Source organism: Petaurus breviceps, unplaced genomic scaffold (assembly GCF_028583685.1).
Source record: "Petaurus breviceps papuanus isolate PSGF00001 unplaced genomic scaffold, PetGlider_PUasm1.0 77, whole genome shotgun sequence".
Taxonomy (NCBI): domain Eukaryota; kingdom Metazoa; phylum Chordata; class Mammalia; order Diprotodontia; family Petauridae; genus Petaurus; species Petaurus breviceps.
The window spans coordinates 3,385,021-3,407,661 of NW_027186492.1; the positions used below are offsets into that span (position 1 = coordinate 3,385,021).

The 22,641-nt window shown below is 40.4% G+C and overlaps 1 protein-coding gene across 2 annotated transcripts in view; it reads left to right on the plus strand.

Annotated features, from left to right (window-relative positions):
• The first annotated feature begins 1,208 nt into the window (after window positions 1–1,208).
• RAD51 (RAD51 recombinase) overlaps window positions 1,209–22,641 on the plus strand; it is a 37,259-nt gene continuing 15,826 nt past the window's right edge. Inside the window, exons 1-5 of one of the 2 annotated variants that reach the window (XM_069105750.1) lie at window positions 1,209–1,541; window positions 10,479–10,583; window positions 13,656–13,793; window positions 19,022–19,139; window positions 20,175–20,266. In XM_069105750.1, coding sequence (XP_068961851.1) covers window positions 10,497–10,583; window positions 13,656–13,793; window positions 19,022–19,139; window positions 20,175–20,266 — 435 coding nt within the window. In that variant the 5' untranslated portion in view covers window positions 1,209–1,541; window positions 10,479–10,496. Of the gene's footprint in view, window positions 1,542–3,663; window positions 3,698–10,478; window positions 10,584–13,655; window positions 13,794–19,021; window positions 19,140–20,174; window positions 20,267–22,641 lie in introns of those variants that run through there. The other variant, XM_069105751.1, reaches the window with a different exon arrangement.

The following is a 22,641-nucleotide window of genomic DNA, read 5'->3' on the forward strand; positions in this document are numbered from 1 at the left end:
AATCAGCCAGGTGGGAAATGATTTAGGAAAATCACTTTACCAACTGTGTAGAATTGTGTGTATGAAGGTAAGGTTCAATAAACCTGGAAAATCGTAACAGAGAACCAGATTGTGAAGGGCTTTAAAAGCCCTTTGAGAGTCCAGAACATATTTCGTCCTAAAAGAGACAGCCGCTGGAGTTTTTTGAACTGGGGGGTCTGAAGGTTAGACCCGTTCTTTGCTGCAATCACTTTGGTATTTCTGTGGAGAATGGTTTTGAGAGAGCAGAGACTTGAGACAGGGAGACCAAAAGGGAGGTTCTGCTGCAATAGTCGGTGTGAGAGGGGGCAAGGGCATGAGTGTAGAGAAAGGAACAGAAAATGGATAACAGCGAGCAAGAAAGGTGAAGATCTAGCAACTGACGGCTGGATATGCACGGGGTTAAGTGACAATGGAGATCTCGCCCACGATATCTCCTGGACGCTTTGATTATCCATGCTCCTTAACTGTGGGGTCCCCAAACCTCCCCCTGCCTCTGCCGCTTTTCCCTCTTTAATCTCTCTTTTGGTGATGTCATCAGCTCCCTTGGGTTCAGCTATCAAGTCTTTGAAGATGACTCTTGGACGTGCCGGGTGTTCCAAAAAATTTTAGCGTCGTTTTAAGCTACGGAATTTATATACACTTAAAAAATAAAACAAAACGCACCGCTGACACCTGCATGCACTAAGACTTTTGGGACACCCCGTGGCTGTCCGGTCCCTCGTCTCTCTATCCCGAGCGCCGGGCCCGCCATGTTGCGCTGGACCATCAAACTCAACATAATCCTAACAGACCTGTTGTTGCTTGTCCCCGAAGCCCTATCCTCTTCTGACATTCTCTGATTCCACTTTGGTTTACAACCTTAGTACCATCGACTCCTCATATTCCCTCACCGTTTACCCCCTTGCCCCAATTTGCAAGCACTTGCTAAACCTAGATGTGGGCCCATCCCTGTAGGACCCGCGGGAACAACCATCACCCCAAGTACTGACTCGCTGGGCCCAGCCCCCGTGGGGTGCGGTGGGGGGGTGGGGTGGGGTTGGCTAACACCTTTAAAAGGTCAGGCTGTGGCATTGCATTCTGGGAATTGTAGTTCCAAGCGGGACCCAATGCATGCCGGAGCTACAGTCCTGGCCCGAGCCCACTACTTAGTTGCTGGGAGTTGTAGTCGTCCAAGCTGGGAAGAGCATACGGAAGTGGGTAGCATTTCCCCGCCCCCGCCCTGACTTTTGCTTCGGGTTTCTGTGGCTATGGTGGAGGCAGCTGACTGCTGCGGTTAATTTCTCTAGTTTAAAAAAACACCATGGAGCCAGTCGACAGAGACTGTGGGAGGGCGGGAACTGCTGTTCCGACAGGGCTCGGGGAGGGGCCGTGCGGCGCATGCGTGACCCCGACGTAACCTCGGAGCTCTGAGTTTAGCGGGATTTCCAAACGCTGCTGCGGCTGGAGAAGTGAGCGGGTGAGCGCGCGCTGGGAGCGGGATCGGAAGGGACCGGTACCGGAGCTCGCGGATCGTGGTCGAGGTGAGTGAGTGAGTTCAGTACCCCCTCCCCGGACCCCTCGAACTAGCGGCCTGCCTATCCGGCGGTGCCCACCCCCGACCCTCCCGCTGCGCTCTCCTCTGTAGGCGGGGGCCCCCGGCTGTTGTACCCAAACCCCCGAGCCCAGGTGCTGGCGTCATTCCAGCTGGAAAGCTGAAAGAGGCCTAAGAAGTCCTCTCATTCCCTTCCTCGACCGACGAGGAAACTGAGGCCCAGGGCTGTGGTGAGCGGTAGATCCGGGATTCCATCCTCCTGCCCCTGCAGTTAAAGAAGTCCTTTCCGTCGTTCCGAGGCTGGTAATTAGTGTCCCGGGGCCTCGAGCAATTTCATAAAACCCTCTGGCCCCCGAAGCTTCATCCAGACTGCCCAGGGCTGATGGTGTCTGTGTCCATTTGTTGTTGTTTTAACTTTTTTTTTTTTTAATTAACAGAAAGCCAACTTTATCTGCACTTGTCCTTCCCACTCCCGTGGTAGGTGGGAGCGGGGCTGGGGTGGGGAAAGGGCCTTGTAACTGATTATGCACAACAAAACTAAACAAATTCCTTTTTTGGCCTTGGCCAGAAACGTGTTTGAATCAGTACCTGGAGCCCATTTCCTCGCCATCTGTAGGTGGGTAGTATTCGTCTTCATGGGTCCTCTGCAATCGAGATGGATTCTTTGGTGTATCAAGATTCTTAAGCCCTTCAGTGGTTTGTCTTTACTAGGTTGTTATTGTATAACTTGTTCCCCTTTTGCTGATCCTTTTTTTTTTTTTTTTTGGTAAAGACTATAATTTTCGGACATTGAGATCTTCCACCTTCTACCTGTTACTTGGTTTGCCAGCCTTATTCCACCTTCTACCTGTTACTTGGTTTGCCAGCCTTACTGCCTGATTTATACAAATGTATTTTTGTGAGATTTTTCTATTTTCTAACAGTGGGGATTGTTACTTTGTTCTAGATCCTCCCAATACACCTTTTTTTTTGGATTCAACAAGCACCTGTTATGTGCTAAACTGAGGTGCCGTGGAAATGGAAAGTTTAGAGGAAACTCATCTCAGAGTTAGTGCATTTTATGGTCTTAATAGTAGTATAGGATAAGTAGATAGTTAATCTTTTGTGGATCTGTGATCTCTTTAATGCAAATACTCCCTCCAATGGTACTATAGATCACTATCCAGCCATGTTTTCTCATTCTATGGGATTCTTGCCTATGTGTTTTCATAAATTGTTGCAAAGGTTTACAGAATGTAGTGGAGGACTAATTCAGACTCTTTTAAGATTGTATGGGCACCACCTTGGGCATTCTGTCCCTTGCTCTTTACCACACTTCCCATACACCTTTATATATTATAATTACAATATACAATGTTGCTAGGTGGGTAGTGCATTAGTAACATGTGTTAAAGATGATTGCAATTAGTAGGTCAGAGATCGAAGTATGTAGGTGAGAATAGTTTCTGTCAGGGTAAGGAAGCCAAATTGCAAGCAGTTAAGTGATACATGAGCACGTTGAGGCAATGAGTGGAAATGTCTTTTTAAAAATTAGTTTTTATTGATATATATATTTTTGACATCACAATAGTACCCCCAAACAACCATCCCATAAAGCTGTCTCATATAATCAATAGTATTTTAAAAGGGAAAAAGGGGGGGAAATCAGCATAACTGATCAGTACAACAGAAAAGTCTGAAAATATGCAAAGTGTACTTGTAGACATCCCACTTATGCAAGGAGTGGGATGAAAATGTTTTCTCATATTCTTTCAAGCCCTGCTTGTTCATTGTAATTTTGTTCTGTGTGTGTATATGTAGGTATGTTTTTATATATGTATACACATTTGTAGTTCTTTCTGTGTACATTGTTGTGGTCATTGTGTATATCGTTTTCTTGACTTTGCTTCATTTTGCATCAGTGCATGTCCATCTTTCCATGCTTCTCATCACACTCTTCATTTCTTATAGCACAGTAGTATTCCATTACATTCATGTACCAAAACTTTTTAGCCATTTTCCCAACCACTAGGTTACTACTTTGTTTCCAATTTGCTATCACAAAAAGTGTTACTATTAACATTTTGTTGTATATGGAACTTTCTTCTTACCAGCATCTTCTTGGCATGAGGTATAAACGTAGTGAAAGAACCTCTAGGTTAAAAGGTATGGATATTTTAATCACTTTATTTGCATAATACCAAATTATTTCCATAATGGTTGAACTGATTCATAACTCCACCAACAGTAAACTAGTATGTCTATCTTCCACCAACCTCTCCAACACTGTTGTCATCTTTGCCAATTTTACAAAGTGTGAAGTGAAATCTCAGGGGTTTTTGATTTACATTTTTCTTATTATTAGTGATTTGAAGTATTCTTTCCTGTTGTTAATAGTTTGTAGTTCTTTAGAGAGCTGTTTGTTCATGTGATTTGACCACTTATCTACTGGGATAATATTTCTGTTGGTTATATCTATTTCTGTGTTTATCTATATCTCTTAATTGTTTATATTTTTTGGATACTAAGCCCTTGTCAGAGAAATTTGATACAGAGGATTTTTTCTCATTTGACTTCTTCCATTTTCATTCAGGTTGCATTAGTTTTGTAGGTACAGAAGCTTTTCAGTTTCATGTAATCAGTTATTTATTTTATCTTTTGTAATTGCTTAAATCATTTTGATTAAGACTGCATTGCCTACCCATACCTATGAGAAGTATTAAGTATTAAGGGCTAGAAATGACTCTTTATGGGAATTTGTGAAAGGGTGAAGAAATAGAAGATAATATCTTGCAAGGATTGTTGGAAGGGGACACCTAGGCATATTTGTAGTCATTGGGGAGCCATACAACACATAAGGAGGCACATGGTGCTTTGCATTTAAGTAAGTACTGGTTGGCAGTGTGTGAAAATGAGTGAATGATTAAAAGGGCAGTGTCTCAGAGGATCTAGGAGGTGATTTAGTCAGAGATAGAAGTAAAGGGGATGGTTTTAGTAAGAAGGTGTACTTCTTTGGAGACTAGAGCAAAGGGAGAAAAAAGAGAGAGATAAATTTCCAAGTGTGGAAATACGGAAGAAAAAGGAAATTTAGGTTGGATGTCCTCTATTCTCAGTAAAGAGGTAAGATACTGAGAGCAGAGAGGAAAGAGGTAGTATATGAAGTTTGAGGGAAGAAAAGTTTAGGCACAGCCACTGTAGTGAGTGTAATAAAAAGACATTGGGAAGAATAAAGGATTATGGTAAAGGCACAGTTGAGTTTAGATAACAATAATTAATAGTCAACCTAGCTGGTACAGTTATTTGACAGCATTCAACAGCATATTATTCACATACAGAGAAAATCAATGGTGGGAATAATCCGAGGTTGGGTTTTGTCAAGCTTCACAGCAGCAGGTAAATACGACAAAGAGGTCAAGGGATTCAGGAAGATAGTATGTTGTTGAACTTGTCAATCATAGTGTCAGAGCAAAAGTACTAGACTGTGAGGAGTGGGGGGGAATGGAGGACCTGGAGCTCACAGTGAGGGTGGAGAATAATTTTAAGGAGGAATGTAGCTAAGAGGATGAGTGATTTTGATCTGAAGAAGTTTAGAGTTCCAGGTCATGGTGGTAGCATAGTTATGGATGATGTTAGCTATAGTGGTCTGCAGATTATTTGAGACAACATGAAACAAATAAATTAATTGCCCTATAGAAGAAACCTTACAGCGTTTTACATATTTAAAAAATATTCAGCATATCCTTTTGCTGCAGTCACTTGTTTTATACTATTTGGCATTGAATTCACAAGGTTTTGGCATATTCTTTATAATGAATATAATGAAAACATACTTGTATCACATTGTGATTATTCTTCCATTTCTGACTCTGCCAGCCAGCTTCTTAGGGTATACGACTGGAGGGGATCTAAGGATTAGAGTCCACATTTATTGAGTATCTACTATGTGTTAGACACTAACTGCCCTTTCTAGGTTCTAGGGATACAAAGACAAAAACCAAAAACAGTGCCTCCTATTAAGAAGCTTACATTTTGGTGGGGAATAGGAAGATAGAACACAGATCAACAAATTTTAAAAATATGTATGTATTAAGTAACACAAAGTAATTTCAGGAGGGAAAGTTGGGAAATGTGGCAGAGGGGAAGAAACAGGAAAGGACTCACATAAGAGGTGAACCTTGAAGGAAACAAGTGATCTAAAAAATTGGAAAGAGGGTATTGCAGGTATGAAATATCCATGCAAAACTGTGGAGGTGGGAGATGGAATATCATGGACAGAAACTAGCTAACATGCTTATTTGAGCAGAACAGAGAGTAGGCAGGAGGAAGAGTTAGGGGAGTAATAGGAAATGAATCAAAAAGTTGAGAACCAGATTGTGGAGGACTTTAAATGCTCTTTTATGCTTTTTGCATTTATCTCAGAAGCAATAAGGATCTACTAAAGATTTTTGAGGAGGCTGTTAACCAAGAAGTGACATGGTCAGATCATAGGATTTTAGATTTGGACCTGGGAAGGAACTCAGAGGCGATTAAGTTCAATCCCCTCATTTTCTAGATAAAGAAATTGAAGCCTAGAGAGCTAGTAACTTGTATGAAGATACAAACAGTATGTTGATAGAGGCAGGATTTCAAGTAAGATCTTCTGTCTGCAACTATAATACTTTTTTCCATTATTCTAGCTCCTAGCACAGTGCCTGAGACATAGCAGGGGCCTAATAAATGTTATTTGATTGGTTATGCCAGGATAGTGAGAACATTGTCATTTTCTTTCTTATAGGTTAAATTGAATAGAAGCAAATGAGTAACTAAGCAGGAGACCAGTGTGTAATTGTGTAGAGAGTCGTAAAACTAGGTTAAAAAAACACAGTTTCTGCTCTCCTGGAGGGATATAATATGTATACAGCCAAATATAATACAAAATAGGTTCTAATGGAGGAAAGGAGAGATCCAGATAAGTGCTGTAGGAAAATTTCAAGAGTTAAAATATGTTCAACTGGGGGAATCAGTGGGCAACTATGGAGGTAGCAGCTGAGTTTAACCCAGGAGGGAGAGAAAGACTTCTAGGGATGGGGGCAGCTTGTGCAAATGCTCAAAGTCGTAAGATGGGTCAGTTCTGGGGTCCAGTGTGTCTAGAATGTAGAGTGAGGGGAAAGGAATAAAGCAAATATCTGGAAGGGTAGGTTTTAGCTAGGTTGTGGAGGGCTTTAAAGGTCAGACTTAGGAACGTATATTTTATCCTGCAGGCAATCCACTAGAATTAAACCTTGTAGGGAGCCTCTGGAGACTTTTTGAGCAGGGATATAACACAGCTAGATCTATTCCTAAGGAAGATTATTTTGACATATTTTGACAGAAGTGTGTAGGATTGGAGAGGGCAGAGAGTGGTTATGGTTTAAGAGGGTATTCAGGTGAGAGTTCATTCATTGAACTAGTTTGTATTAAGTATAAGGCACTGTGCCTAGGCATTGGGGATGCAGAGATGAAACAAAAAATAGCCCTTGCCTTCAAGGTGCTTTTATTGGGGGGGGGGGCAGAAAGGGGGGAGGCACACAGCACAGGAGGATGCAGTACTTAGCACAGATCAGTAAACATTAAATCATTTGAGGAAAGCACCAGTGAAAGATTTCCTGTAGGAAGTGGCAAAGGCCTGGACTAGGATGGTGGCAGTGTTCCTGGGAAGGAGAATAATGTAAGATATTATGGAAATAGAATCTGTAAAACTTGCATATGATTTGGATATGGAGAGTAAAGAATAGGGAAGTGTCAAAGCTGACAGCAAAATTGAATCCTGGATGACTGGGAGGATGGTAATACTATTAGCATAAACAGGGAAGTCAGGAAGAAAGACAGGTTTGGGGGGGAAGTTTTTTGGACTTCTATCGAGCTTGAAGATAGGACATGGAGATGAAGCCTTGGAACAGTTGGAGATGTTGGGCTAAAATTCTAGGGAAAGAACAAGACTTAATATTGATTTGGAATGATAATTAAATCCATGGGAGCTGATAAGATCACCACTGGAGAAAGTATAGAAGTAGAAAAAGAAGTGAGGACACAACTTTGGGGAGAATCTATACTTAAAAGGTAGGGGGGGGCATTAGGAAGTAGTGGAAGAGACCACAGACTGCTGGACATTCAATTAACTAGCATTCATTTAGTACTTATTATGTGCCTGGCCATGTGCTAAGTGTTGGAGAAATCAAAAAACAATTCCTGCCTTCTAGGAGCTTACACTCTAAGGGAGAAAACAATCTGTACATATTTAGGGTATATACAAGACACAGACAAAGCAGGTAATAATAACAGTTAGCATTTACATAGTACTTCCAGGTTTGCTTTACATTCCTACAGAAGATGGCCCTTGAGCGGAGTCTTAAAGGACATCCCAGGGAAGTCTTGTGTTGTTTCCAAGTGGTGGAGGTAAGAAGGGAAAACATTCCTGAGGAACAGCCAATTAAAGGACACAGACTAAAGAGGTGAAATGAGCCCTCTTGTGAGAAATCACATATATGCTAACATAGAGAATAACATGCAAGAAGATTGGAAAGGTAGGAATGGGCCAGGTTATAAAGAGTTCAAAATGAGATGATATATGTAGCAAGTACTTTGTAAACTTTAAAGTGGGAGCAGGTAGGTGGCGCAGTAAATAGAGCACTGGCCCTATCCAGCCTCAGACACTCGACACTCAACTAGATGTGTAACCTTGGGCAAGTCACTTAACCTCAATTGCCTTGCCTCCCCCCTCCCCCCCAAAAAAACCCCCAAACTTTAAAGTGTTATGTAAACATTTGTTATTACTAAATCCCAAGCCTATGATTTTATATTTGATCCTATCAGTAATAGAGAACCCGTGGAGTTTATTGATTAGAGGGGTGATATGGTCAGTCCTACACTTTAGGAAAATCAGTTTGATGTCTGTGAGGTGGAAAAAGTCAGGGAGACCAATGATGAGGCCATTGCAGTAATTAGAGGATCATATATTTAAACCTGGAAGGGACCTTTGAGGCCATTGAATCCAAGCAAAAGGTGACAAGGGCCTGCACAAGGGTTCTGACTGTGTGAGTAATAAGAAGGATGTACATGTGAGACATGTTGTAGAAGTAGAAGTGACAGTTGTCATCTTATTGAATGTGCCGGGTGAGGAAGAATGAAGAATTGGGGATGACGCTGAGGTTGTAAATATGGGTGAATGGAAAGGTGCTGGTGCCCTTAATAGTAATATGGTAATTCAGAATAGGTGTGGGTTTGGGGGAAAAGGTAATGAGTTCTATTTCAGACATAATGGGTTTGAGATTTCTATGGAACATCTAGTTCAAATTGCTTGGTAAGCAGTTAGTGATATGGAGCTGGAGCTCAGGAGGGATATTTGGGCAGGATATATGTAGAACTGCAGGCAGCTAGGTAGTTCAGTGGGTAGAGTACTAGGTTTGGAATCAGGAAGACCTGAGTTCAAATATGGCCTCAGACACTAGCTGTGTGACTGGGCAAGTCACTTAACCTCTGTTTGCTTTAATGCACTGGAGAAAGAATGGCAAACTGTTCTAGTATCTTTGCCCAGAACACCCCATGAACAGGTTGGGTGTGATATGGTCTCTGGGGTCACTAAAGAGTCGGAATTGGACTCTGAACAAACACAAAATGCATAGACCTAGGAGTTGTCTGCACAGAGAGGTTAATTGAGGCCATGGAAGCTGATGAGGTCACCAAGTGAGAAAGTCTAGAGAGAAAAGAGAAAAGGGTTCAGAACAGAACCCTGGGAGACTCCAGCACTTAGTGATTGTGATCTGGCTAGTGATCCTGCAGAGGGGACTAAGAAGGGAACATCAGACTGGCAGGAAGAGAACCAAAAGAGCAGTATCATGAAAACCCAAAGAATAAAAGGAGTGTCCAACAGAAGTGAAGGGTCAGCAGTGTCGGATACGTCAGAGAAGTCAAGGAGGCTGACGATTATTTTTCTTCTCTTTTTTAATTATGAACTTGATAAATAGGATCATTTCAATATGTAAAGAACTGAAAAAAGGAACTGCACATAAAACCAAAGCTCACTTATATATGCTTGGTTTTTTAAAAGTATATAGTACATTTAGCATGTTAATTCCTATTCTGCTTATCTGCATTTCTAAACTGTCTTCTATTGTATTTTGTAAACATTTCATTAATTATCTTTCTTTTTCTTATCTTTGGGCATCATTATTAGATCACCACTCTTTCCCAGTCCCCTCACTTCCAACAAATAAATTAAGTAATTCTCTTATAGCAAATAATTAGTCAAACAAAACAGGATCCATATAGGGGCAGTGTCAGAAAATGTATGACTCATTCTTTGTTACCTTCTCAAGTAAGAGATATGATTAAAATCCATCATCTGTCTTGCGGAATTTTGGTTGAACATTGCATTGATCAGAGCTTTCAAGTCTTTTATCTTTCTTTACCATGTTGTAGTTATAGGATAAAGTCTCTTCCTGCTTCTAAAAAGGCCATTTGATTTAGCCTTAATGACTCTGGAGAGTGCAGTTTCAGTTGAGTGTTGAGGGTGTGGAAGCAAGATTGTAACAGGTTAAGGAGAGTGAGAGGAGAGAGTAGAGGCAGTAAGCAGATTCCTTTCTTGAGAGGTTTGAGAAAGGGAGGGAAAAAAATAATCTGATACCTTGTGTGGATGGTGGAACCTAGTGAGAATTTTTTAGGAAAGTTGTTTCCTTCCTCTAAGCTAAGGAAGTAGATAGTGCCCAGGAGAACATGGTCTTTAGTGGTGTTGAGTGCCGCAGAAAGGTATGGCTCCTCTTTGTAAGAAATAGACTGCTCTTTGAAGGAGCTGAGCTGAAGAGAAGAGATAGAGGGCAATGGCAATTGGTAGAAGGATTTTGAGAAAATCTTTGTATGTTTGCAGGTATCAAGGTATTGCAAGTGATGCTCCTTTGTTATCTGTAATCTCTTGATACTTAATGTTTCTCAGCACCGAACCCTTAGGACAATGGCCATGCAGATGCAATTTGAAGCTAGTGCAGACACTTCAGTGGAAGAAGAGAACATTGGCCCACAGCCCATTTCACGACTGGAGGTATGTACTCAAGATCTAAGTCTGGAATTATATTGTTGGATTTTATCATGTTTACCTGATGAGAAAATCACAGCTTTTATTTGTTCAGCTGGCTGTCAACCTCAAGTCAGACCCAGGTTAGGGTTGCTGAGGATCTATAGAAAGGACTTGAATGGTCTTCTGTAAAGACTTAAAGAGGGAGCTCATCTGACCAGGGCCATATCCTGGACAAGCCAAGAGGAATGGAGCCTGCATTGGACTGGCAGTGACCTCTCTTCTTAAACCATTTATCCCTTTTTGGAGCAGCAGTTTTCAGCTGCAGAATCCTGAGAGCCAGAGGCCCTCATCACTGTTGCTAGGTGACCAAACTGCTAAAGACCTTATATTCCAGGAATGGGGCATAGGTGGTGCAAAGGCACATAGAGATGGGCACATACATGTGTGCGTGTGTGTGTGTGTGTGTGTATTTAAATGTCAGATAGGAATTTATGTTTGATGCTAGAAATAAGAGGGAGTCACTGGAGTTTATTGCTTAGGCATAACTGCCCCAAAACTTGGCCCTATCTGAGGATGGAATTAGGGTTCCCTATTTTGCAAAATTTGAAAACTGGTGAGAAGGCTCCCCTTCTACATAAAATATCCCTTCTCACCTCATATGCAGGTTTTAAAAACTAGAAATTACCAATTTCATTTTCCTTTTAGGCTTTAGTATTAAAAAGCACTGTTTTGAGTAAAAACAAGAAAAAGTTACTGGCATAAACCCATAGTTTTGTTTTTTAAAAATTATCCTTTCTTGATGATGCAGGCCCATCTCTGATGTTTAAAATTTGAATTCACTATCAATTGCCTGATATGCTGTTTTAAAACTAAATGTATTGTGATTATGCTTATAAAAATACAGAGATTTACAATTCATATTTTAGCACCTGATATTTGTATACTTTATGCTTTTACAGTTCTTTGCTGTAAAGCATTAGATCATCCCAGTAGCCTTATGTAAGAGTTGGGCCAGGTATGATACCAGAATTACAGAATCGAATTTCAAAGGACTTAAGAGACCATCTAGGCTGACCTGTACTGCCTAGTAACCCTCTTTGCAGCACTACCAATAAGTGGTTCTCTAGTCTTCACTTGAAGCTTCTAGTGAGGGGCAATCCATAACTTTCTGAAGCATTCTATCCTAGTTTTGAATAGCTCTGATTACTGGGGAAATGTTTTTAAATTGGGCCTAAATCTATCTTTTCATAATGTCCATTGATCTTGGGTTCTAGTCCTGCCTCTGACTCATGCTGGAAATTTAAATTCTCAGTGCTCTGGGCAGTAGGACTAAGGTACAGAGAATGTGCCAGATTGCATTGGTAAGAGGGAATTTCTTCACCAGGGTTCACCTCACCAATGAAAGTATCGGTCTAAGCCCAGTACCTACCTGTATTACTGTACTAATAGTGGAGGACCTTATGAAACTTAGGCAGAGTAAATGAGATGAAGGTAAAATAATATTTGATCAGAGTTGATAGGGAGCTACAAATTAATTGAATAGAGAAGAGAAATGGTCATGTGTGCTTTAGGAAAATCACACATTGGCAGCTCAACAGAGGGTAGATTGGAGAGAAGAAAGACCAATTAGGAGGCTCCTGTAATAGTCCAGGTGAGAGTAATCATGGCAGGAGCAAGAAGGGATCAGATGTAAGAGATATTGGGCAACAGAAATGACAAGATTCGATAGCTCATTGGATAGGTGGGCTAAAGAGGTAAAGATAGCTCCATGCTTATAAATCTAGGTGACCTAGGTGATGAAGTGGTTGTACTTTATACAGTAATGTGAAAGTTTTTGGAAGAGCAAGTTTAAAGAGATCTACCATGAATATCACAATCTGTCAACAACTCAGTTAGCCACACCCAAAATCAAGGGGAAGGCTGGGCTCCTCTCAGTCCCTGCTTCTGGGTAAGCATCCCCCCTCATGGCTTGCTGCAACCACCAGGTGACCTGGGGAGCAGAGAGTGAGTGTGCCTACGGAGATCCCTTTGACCCCTGAGAAGATGCTGCTGTGACTACTTGGCAGTCAGATTATCACTGCTCTAAGGGGTTCATAATCCCTCTCTGAAGAAGGGGTAAGGAGGACATTGGAAATTTGCACAATTGATGGTCTACAGCTTCCTAAGGCATGTCCAGAGCTCAGTGTAACATTCCAAAAATGTCACCGAACTAGAGCAGAATAGTTAGCTGATCACGTCCTTTGTCCTATACACGCCAGTAGTGTCAAACTCAAATAGAAACAAATCCCTGTGGGCCACATATTTACTTAGGAAGCCACAAATTAACATCAGCTGTATTGTATTGTAATTGTATTTTTGTTTGTTTTGTTAAACATTTCCCAATTCCTTTTTAATCTAGTTCCAGTGGCTGTATTGCCACCTCTGCTGTATACTAACTAGCCTCTGTTGATGATGGCTAGGATTGCGTTCACTTTCTGACTCTCTTGTATTGCTTTCTTTTTGAACTTAGCCCACAAAATCTCATGGAGACTTATTTAGCTCCATATTCCTCATCTTGTACTTGTGAAATTGATCTTTTTTAACCCTAGTATAGAATTTTACATTTCATTAAAGTTCATCTTATTCGGTTTGGCCTTTCTAGATCTCTTTGGATACTGACTCCTTCATTCCAGTTGTCAGATAAGGAAACTAAAGCCCAGAGACTTTAGTGATTTGTGGGACATCATTCTAACTCAGAGCTCTGGACTTCCAAATCAGGAGGTTTTTGGTTTGTTTGTTTTCTCACTGCTCCCACAGCTTCTTTTGTAAACAAACAAATATGCAGTTTAATCATTAAATACTATGGTTGTAAATAACATTCTGAGTTTTACTGTGAACATATTGTTTATTCTCAACTATGATCAGTATCTAACTAGGATGTGCTTGTGGACCTACTTCTCATTCCTTAATTGCTAATATTCAGTCCCAGCTTTCTTTCTGTAGCTGTTTTGCTTTCTAAACTGGTAGTAAGTGCTAAGTATTCAGTTTGCTCTGTAGAAGTCCCTGTTCTGAAAGGTTAATGATAAAGCCATTTTAAATGGTTCTCTTCCCTTGCAGCAGTGTGGCATAAATGCCAATGACTTGAAGAAATTGGAAGAAGCTGGATACCACACAGTTGAGGCTGTTGCCTATGCACCAAAGAAGGAACTAATAAATATTAAAGGCATTAGTGAAGCCAAAGCTGATAAGATCCTGGTAAGCACTACTCAGTTGAACTAGGGAGGCATTAATGGGCTTTTCATTTGTAATTTACTGTTGAATTTGAGGGCTGAGTCAGTAGTTAAAGCTATCAATGAGTAGATTGGTTAATTCTGACTTGTTATTGGTCCATTCTGGATAAGCTGTGCCCTCAGTCAACTTACCCATTAGGAATTCTGATGACCTTCTTATTACTTTCACATATCTGTTGATTTGGGTTCTGAAAAAGCTCTCTCTTCCCTTTGGGGCTCATTGTAATTTGCTTTCTAAGTATAATACTCTAAGGATTATAGGCTGAGTTTGGTGGCTGAGTTGCATAAAGCTCCCTAAGCCTCAAAGAGGGAAGAATACTACAAAATAATTATAATTCTTTCTTCTAATCTTCCCAGTGGCAAATAAAACATCAAATATATTTTATTTTTCTGGGTATTGTGGCCTCATCGTTTAGAAAGCCATTTATTGATTTAATATCTGAATCTTGTATTTACTAAGCTCTGTATGGGTATAATTCATCAATCTGGCCTATGAGCCCACTCCGCTTCTTGATAGTGAAAGGGGAATGTGATTTAAACGTGCCTGGTTCCATTCACCTTTTAATAAACTATGACAAATGACAGTCTTCTCTGACTGACTACATGTGATTCGGTGACTTAATCCTTAATGTCATATGCCGCATATTACATTTTAAAAATTCTTTTCATATCCATTATTTCTTGATCCTTACAACAAACCAAGGTAGGACTTTCTATTTTTTTTTAATGGTGGAACCTTAACCCTAACCCACCACAATTGAGTAGTTTACCCAAAGTCTCAGTCAGTCAACGTCAAGCACAGGGCTTGAACTTGGTTCTGTCCAGTACACCTTTCACCACATTCTGCTATCTGCCGCTAATGGTGCCCTGTCGCCATTTTTACCTCTCTGACATTTTTTCTAGTGTTTTAAAATTTCATTTCTAATAATGTATTTCAGTATTGAATAAAATAACATGGAAGACAATGAAGAAGAACATGGTAGAGGTGAAGCAGGCTATGACAAATATGAACATGAAAAAAGAAACGGATTAAAAACATATAGCAAATATGTGACAAAAATAGAAAATGGTGTGCCATGGTCCTGTTGTGAGAGTAAAGAAATCAATGGTGGACAACCGCCGTGTTCTACTGATATTTTTGAGATATCAAGAGTAATTGAAAAAGGCCCTCAGAATGTCAGTTCTTCTCTCCACATGATGGGGGGTGGGGGAGAACATTGATAAAAGTCACCCAGGATGGGCAGGAATGGTGGGTTGAAACCTGCATTATGTAAGAGAATTCTGAAATCTGTGAGATCACAGCTACTTTTGAGTAATATGACCCCAAATAATTTATTTTATTTAAATGTATTTCTTCAGTATTTTACATCTGTATAGCATAAAACATCTAAGTTCTAGTCTTGTATTATGAAGTTATATTTTTCCATTGTCTACACTTTTAACTTCAGAGACATGACCTTTCCCCTTACAAAAATTTCAGATGTGTAATTTAAAAATCAAATCTTAAATACTAATATTCACTTTAAGACCCATTCTCCCTGTAGGCATGACATCTCTGCATTTATTTCCTCACATAATCCTTGAAAGAATTTAGTTTGCTTAATTATGGCACGCTCATTTAAGAGTGCACATACATTTAAATCCACTAGTTATTTTAGCAAACACTTATGAAGCACCTGATGTGTTCAGAGAATTGTGCCACATACCTGGGGAGATGCAAGCTTTAGCTAAGGTCTTTGCCTTGATGGAGCTTGTAGTAGAGTAGGAGGGTGTAATACACACATACATAATTGTTTTACGTAAGTAAGTGCATAACACAGGTATAAGCCAACACAGGGGCAAGACAACTACTGATCTGGAAGGCTTCAAGGAGGAAGTTTAAAGAGCAAGTAGAAATTCATAGGACAAGTTGGGGGGAAGACATTCCAGGCATAAGTAAAATGCAGGAAAACATAGAAAATGTATGTAGAATAATGCATATAGTCCAGTTTGGCTTAAGCAAAGGAAAAGGAATATTATGAGAAAAAAGCTAGAAAGGGCATTAGCCACAAAAAGGGACCTGAACCCTAATTATAATGACTAATCCTGACTATGAAGAAGAGATGAGATAATACAGCTCCCTCCCATCATTGGAGAGGTGGGGGACTATGGGTGTGGAACTTCTCATATGCTGTCAGACTTAGTTGATATATTGGTGAGTTTTGCAGAACTGCACCCCCCCCCTTTTGTTGGTGTTTAGTTGCTTTTCAATTATGTCTGATTCTTTGTGACTCTAGAGTTTTCTTGGCAAAGATACTGGAGTGGTCTGAAACTTTTTCCTTCTCCAACTTTTAAAAATTATTCTTTGTTAAAAGAAATGGCTCCCTGGTAGGAAATGATGATGCTGTAAAAACAAAAGATATCAATAAAAATTAGTTTTAAAGTTTGAGGGTACATTGCCAGATTGTAATAGGCCTTAAAGTCAGAGTACTTGGATTTATTTGGTAAGCAATAATGAGTCACTGAAGATATTTGAGCAGAAAGATGACATAACCAAATCAATATGAAAAAAAAAAAAAGCTTAGTCTGGCTGTGAAGTGAAAGAAGAATTGAGGAAAAAGAGTAGAGGTAGGAACCATTATTAGGATGCTATTGCAATGGTCCAGGCTGGTGTCCAAGAGGGGTCAGTACCCAAGTGGCAGCAGAAGAAATGGGGAAGATGTGAGAGAGATTGCAAAGGTAGAATCAAACGGCCTTGGCAACTCATTGTATAAAGAGAAGTAAAAGGGAGAAGGAAAAGTAAAAAAAATAACCCCAAGGTTTTAAACTTTGTGGACCTGGGTGAATGCTAACGCCTCTGACTGGCATTAAGTCAAGGGGATGAGGTTTAGGAAGATGATCAGCTCGGTTTAGGATTGTTGAATTTGAGGTTGTGCAGCTCATCTGGCTGAAGATGCTTAGATACTTTGTAGGCAGGGCTACTTTGTAGCTCAGGAGGGGAGTATGGACCAGAGGTGCAGGGTTAGGATATCTGCGTAGATATGATGGAGGGAGACATGGTAGTGAATGAGCTTGCCAAAGAAAAGATTGTAGAAAGAGAAATGGGTCAAGGACAGAGCCTTAGTAATCACTTTACTTAAGTAGCTGAAGAGGAGGAGCTAGTTAAGAAGGAATTGAGTGGGGAAGGTGGGTGGGTGGGTGGGTGGGGGGATATATCTTTGAAGTCAAGGGTGGAGAAGAGAGGACCTAATAGGCAAAGTGCCATAGGATCCTGGGTTTAGAACTGAAGCTTCTAGAAAGCACAAAGTTTAATTTTACATGTGAGAAAGCGAGGTCAAGAGAGGGGAAACAATTCGCCCAAATTCACAGAGGTAGTAAGAACTGGGATTTGACTAACAGGTTCATGACAGGTAGCACAGTGGGTAGAGTGCTGGGCCTGGAGTCAGGAAGATTCATCTTCCTGTGTTCAAATCTGGCCTTAAGATAGCAGCTATATGACCCTGGGCAAGTCATTTAACCCTGTTTGCCTCCGTTTCCTCATCTGTAAAATGAGCTGGAAAAGGAAATGGCAAACTACTCCAGTATCTCTGCCAAGAAAACTCCAAATGGACTCATGGAGAGTCAGACAGGACTGAAATGACTGAACAACAACAGCAGGAAGAGTCATTGTACAGCAAACTGCTTTCCAGCGTTTATGCTATAATGGTGTCAAAGACGATGAAGACTGAAAGAAGTCAATTAGGCTTTTGGTGTCCTTCAAAAGAACGCTTTGCTACTTTGTGGGAATTTGTTTCTTGAGCCTTCAATATTGAAGCATTGTTCCAGCTCTTACTCCAGTTAGTGAATAAAACATGATAGCCGCAGATATTGAGAGAAAGTATAGGCAGTGTAAACAATTTCTAATTTGAATTCTAAGTGTAAAGATGTTACTATCCCTTGAAATGTGGAGTTAGTACTGCTATCAAATAAATGTTTGTTGAAATAATGCTAATTGAAAATAAAAAGGTTCTAAGTGCTTAGTGCCTCATTAAAAGAATATTTGTAGTATTGACTGGGCCAGCAGGGGTCTGTGAAATGCGTTTGCTCCTTGTCTCTGGGCACCAGCTTCTGTCAGTGAGCAAATTTCAGCAGGGGAGCTTCAAATGTGCATTGTAAGACCTCAGATGTGCAAATCAGATCACTGCTCTGCTTTATTAAATGCATAAATCCAAATCTCTACTAAATGAATTATTGTTGTGTCAATATAGATTGACATCTACATGTACTTTTAGATTTTTGTTTGCATTGATGTCAACCATTGTATATTGTGAATGACTGAACAGCAAGGACCATGCTTGTTTTGTTTGCTTTTGGGTTGTGATGATGGTTTATCCATGAACAATTAAGACATTTTCCTTCTTAGGGTCTTGGGCCTCAATCTTGCAAAAGTAGCACTGTTGGTGTAGTGTCAGTATGAAGAATGCATAAATATCCAAGAAATACTTTTTTTGCTACTGCTTCCAAAATATAAAAATTTGAATTCAGAGTAGTTAAGAGGGATACATTAAAAACCTCATGGAATAGCTGCCAGATTCTTTCATGGAAATTTATCTCCAAAGTCTGACTAGTAATTTTCAGTTTGAAGTTAAATTAAATTTTCCTTAAATACTAATTTGCTAGCACATCGGGTTTGTACTGATTGACTCAGCATAGTAAAATTTCATGTAGTATTTCAGGATGATTCTGCTCTGCTATTTACATCTGTCATGTCCAAGATTTTGCAAGTCTTATTAAAACTCCTGCAACTTAATTCTCAATACTTGTACTCTTCCTGCCTTGCAGAAGATAGGAAATAGATTTTGAAACTCAGGTGCAAATTAAGAAATTGGAGACATACCTTTCTCCCACATGGACGTCTTCATTCTGATCTTCCATTTCAGAAGAGTATCTAGTTATTTGAAAGCTATACAGAACATAGAGGTTGAAATTATAGGGAAGAAATGACTAAAATTCCCTCTCTGAGAGATTTTAGTTTGTCTTAAAATTAATCTCCTGTGGTCCTGGAGATTAATTTGTGTTTCAGTTGCATGATTAATAGTTCCTTCTTGAAATCCTAGTATTTGGGTGGTTTTTAGAGAAGATTTCTCTGTTTATCTTCCCCACCCATGGTATCTCTGTTTGTCTCATGTGCAGCTTTGGAATGACTTAACTTCCCATATCCTCCATTTTTGCTAGGCTGAGGCGGCTAAATTGGTCCCAATGGGTTTCACCACTGCAACTGAATTTCATCAGCAGCGGTCAGAAATGATACAGATCACCACTGGCTCCAAAGAGCTTGACAAGCTGCTGCAAGGTGGTAATCTCTTAGCAGTATATTGTGGACTCTTATGGGGGAGGGGAGGGGCAGGTAGAGAAAAGGAGATACTGAAAAGTACACTTTGGGTTTTCTGCTTTTCTGAGGACTAGAGACGCGGGAAGCAAGAACCTGATGCTCTGCCTGAAACACAAGGACTCTCTGTGATTGGTTGAAAGTCCGTCTCAATCAATCAGCAATCACTGAATACCTTTTCTACGTCAAGCACTGTAGTAGTAGGCACTGGGGATACGAAGATAAGATGAAAAAAAGCTTAAAGAAAGCAAGTGTTTCGTCCAATAGTTTAAGAAATTCAGTTCTGATAAGGGCAGGAAAGGAAAGCAGGGGGATTTCTGTTGATTGAAAAAAAGTTTAACAAAAATGTTTGAGTTGCTTCCTTGTTTGAGTCAATATTTTCAATTAAAGCCTGTTACTATAATTTTAGTTCTAAGGCTGAAATATTATGACTGGTTAAAATCCTACCCAGTTTTCCTGCCCTCATCTTTTCTTTTAGGGTACCAGGTATAGAGTCAGACACCTGGATGATTTGAATCCTGGCTGTTACTTATGCCTACTTGGGCAAGTCATTTCTTCAATTTCCTCATTTTTAAGATGGGAGGGGGTTTCATTACATCACTTCAAAGGTCCTTTTCAGTATTCAGGCCTAGGATGGTTAGAGTCACTAGGGCACATAATATAATCCAGTCATCTCAGCTTCTTGGGGAGTGTAGTTATCTTGAATCTGCTCATTCTTGAAAAGAATGTTGTTTTTACAAGCTACTACCTGGTCAGGTCTGATTTTTGCCATTTCCTTATCTCTTCCATCATTCCTTTTTTCATTCTTCACTTACATAATCATTGAGCTCTTCAACTGGATCTGTTGCATATTATTGTCCCAGAGGCTACAGTAGTATCCTGGATGGATGCAGAACTTTCATTATCTCAGTTCTGTACCTGTCATCTAGATAGACCCATAAGTAAATTCCTAACTTAACTTTTAATGTGGTATTTGTATATCTTTTATTGCACTTTTAGGTGGAATTGAGACTGGGTCTATCACAGAGATATTTGGGGAATTTCGAACTGGGAAGACGCAGATTTGCCACACACTGGCTGTAACCTGTCAGGTGAGTAGGTGGGTTCCTGATAAGTCTTGGGTTCTAATCCTTAGGCTTACTTTGTAATGTTTCTAGGCCTCAGTTTTCTTACTTGTAAAATGACAGAGTTGAACTGAGAATGATATCTAAGATCCCTTACAATTCTAAAATCCTATGGTCCTTCAAACCTTAAATTATTGTTAGGGAAGGGTAATACAATATTTATTATTAATGGCATCACACTTGGAGATAGAAATTAATTATAAACTAATGAGTAAATTCAAACCAAAGCAAGTAAAAGGATAGTCAGATTTGTTAGGATAAAAGTTGACTTTGATCTAAGGGAGCCAGGGTGGGCTTTGACTGAATGAAGATTGCCCTACAGGAGTACTGTGGAAAATTGGGACAAAAATGGATTCAGCAGATGTGGGGTAGAAGCCCCTGAGACAGGGAGAAAGAGATGGAATGAGCTTGAGATTGGCATCTCCTGTGTTAGGAGGTACAGGATATGTCTGTCAGGCAAGCTGCAGGAAATGAGTACAAACATTTATACAAATAAAAACAAAAACAACCCCCCACCAAGAAGCTAACCTACTAAGATCAACAAATCTGCCAAGATAAATTGCTTTAAAAATCTGCCTGCCCTTCCTCACCAAACCAGTTTTTTTCATTTGTAAAATGAAGGCTTTTCAGGATAAATGATCTCATCTTCAACTCCTATTTCTTTGGTCTCACTCCGTTACTGACAACATTCTTGCATACAAACCACATGCATACACGATGCTTGACAGTGCGGAAGAGATGCTACCAGCCTGTGGAGTTTGGGTTTCTTCTCTAAGGTTATAGAAAGCCATTTTGAGGACAAGAGGAATATGATAAAAGTACTTTTCTTTTTTCCTTTTTTGGAGGGGGGAAGGCAGGGCAATTGGGATTAAGTGATTTTGCCCAAGGTCAGAGAGCTGTTAAGTGTTAAGTGTCTGAGGCTGGATTTGAACTCAGGTCCTTGTGACTCCGGGGCCAGTGCTCTGTTTACTGGCCACCTACCCATCCCAAAAGTATTTTTTTAAAGGAAGCTGTAGTAGTATTAAGTTCATTTCATTTTAGCCATCATTCATTAATTGGTAATTTGCTAGGTATTGGGGCTGCAGAAAGCAAAACCAAAACACTTGTGGAGCTTACACTTTATTGGGAGGATAGAGTGTATCTATTATCAACAGGTATTTATTAAGAGGCTGTCATGTGCCAGGCATTGCTGGGCACTGGGGATACAAATACAGAAAGGAAGAAGTTCTAGAGGAGACAAGTACATAGAAAACATATGCAACATAAACATAACAGTAATAAATACAAATATGCGCAAAGTAGCTAAATGCAAAGTATTTTGGGAGGAGGGCATAAGTAAATATAAGATGATTTAAGAAGGTAGAGACCAGTTATGGAGCAGATCCAAAAGAGGTGGCCAGGAAAAGAGAGGGCATCCAAGGCTGCACCGGGGTCAAGCCAAGTTTGGGGGAGGAGGTAGAGTGCTTGGGAAACTGCGAGTGGCCAGCTTGACTAGAACTGAGTCTGCATAAAGAGGAGTGATGTGGAGCAGATTTGGAAAGGTAACTGGGAGCCAGATTATGAAAGGCTTTTGAAAAAATGATTTTGGGGTTTTTTTATACCACAGTCACTTACCAAGTAGCAGCCTGCTTTATTACAGCAAAAAAAAACATGAAGCCAGTCAGTGAGTCACTAAGCATTTATGAAGTGCTTACTATATGCTGGGCACCGTGCTAAGTGATGGGGATACAAAGAAAGACAAATATCATCTCTGCCCTCAAGGAGCTTGCATTCTAATGGGGGAAACAACCAGCAGAAGAAATGTGAGTACTAGATACATGCCATGTAAATAGAAGGTGGGAAAGGCCTGCAGAAAGTGGAATTGGAACTGAGTCTTGCAGGAAGCCAGAGAAGCCAGGAGGGGAGGTGAACACGTGAGACCTTAGGGAAAGCCAGAGGAAAGGCCCAGAGTCAAAGCTAGAAGGTCCTATGCAAGGAACAGCAAGGAGGCTTCTCTGTCACTGGAGGAGAATAAAGTATGAGAAGACCAGAAAGGCAGACCTGGAAGGGGCCAGGTTGTGAAGGACTTTAATTGCCAAACAGAGGACTTGATCATTGATCCTGGAGTGAATAAACTGAACCATTGGAGTTTATTGAGTAGGGGAGTGACAGGGTCACAGTTATACTTTGGGAAGAGCAGCTTAGTGGAGGTTGGGTTGGAGTGGGGAGACACTTGATGGCGTGACAAACCATAAGACTTTGGCAGTAGTCCTTCTGAGAGGCAGTGGGGGCCTCGCTAAGGGATGTTGCCTGTGGGAGTTGAAAGAATAGCATATATTGTGTTGTTAAAATAGAGAGCCAGC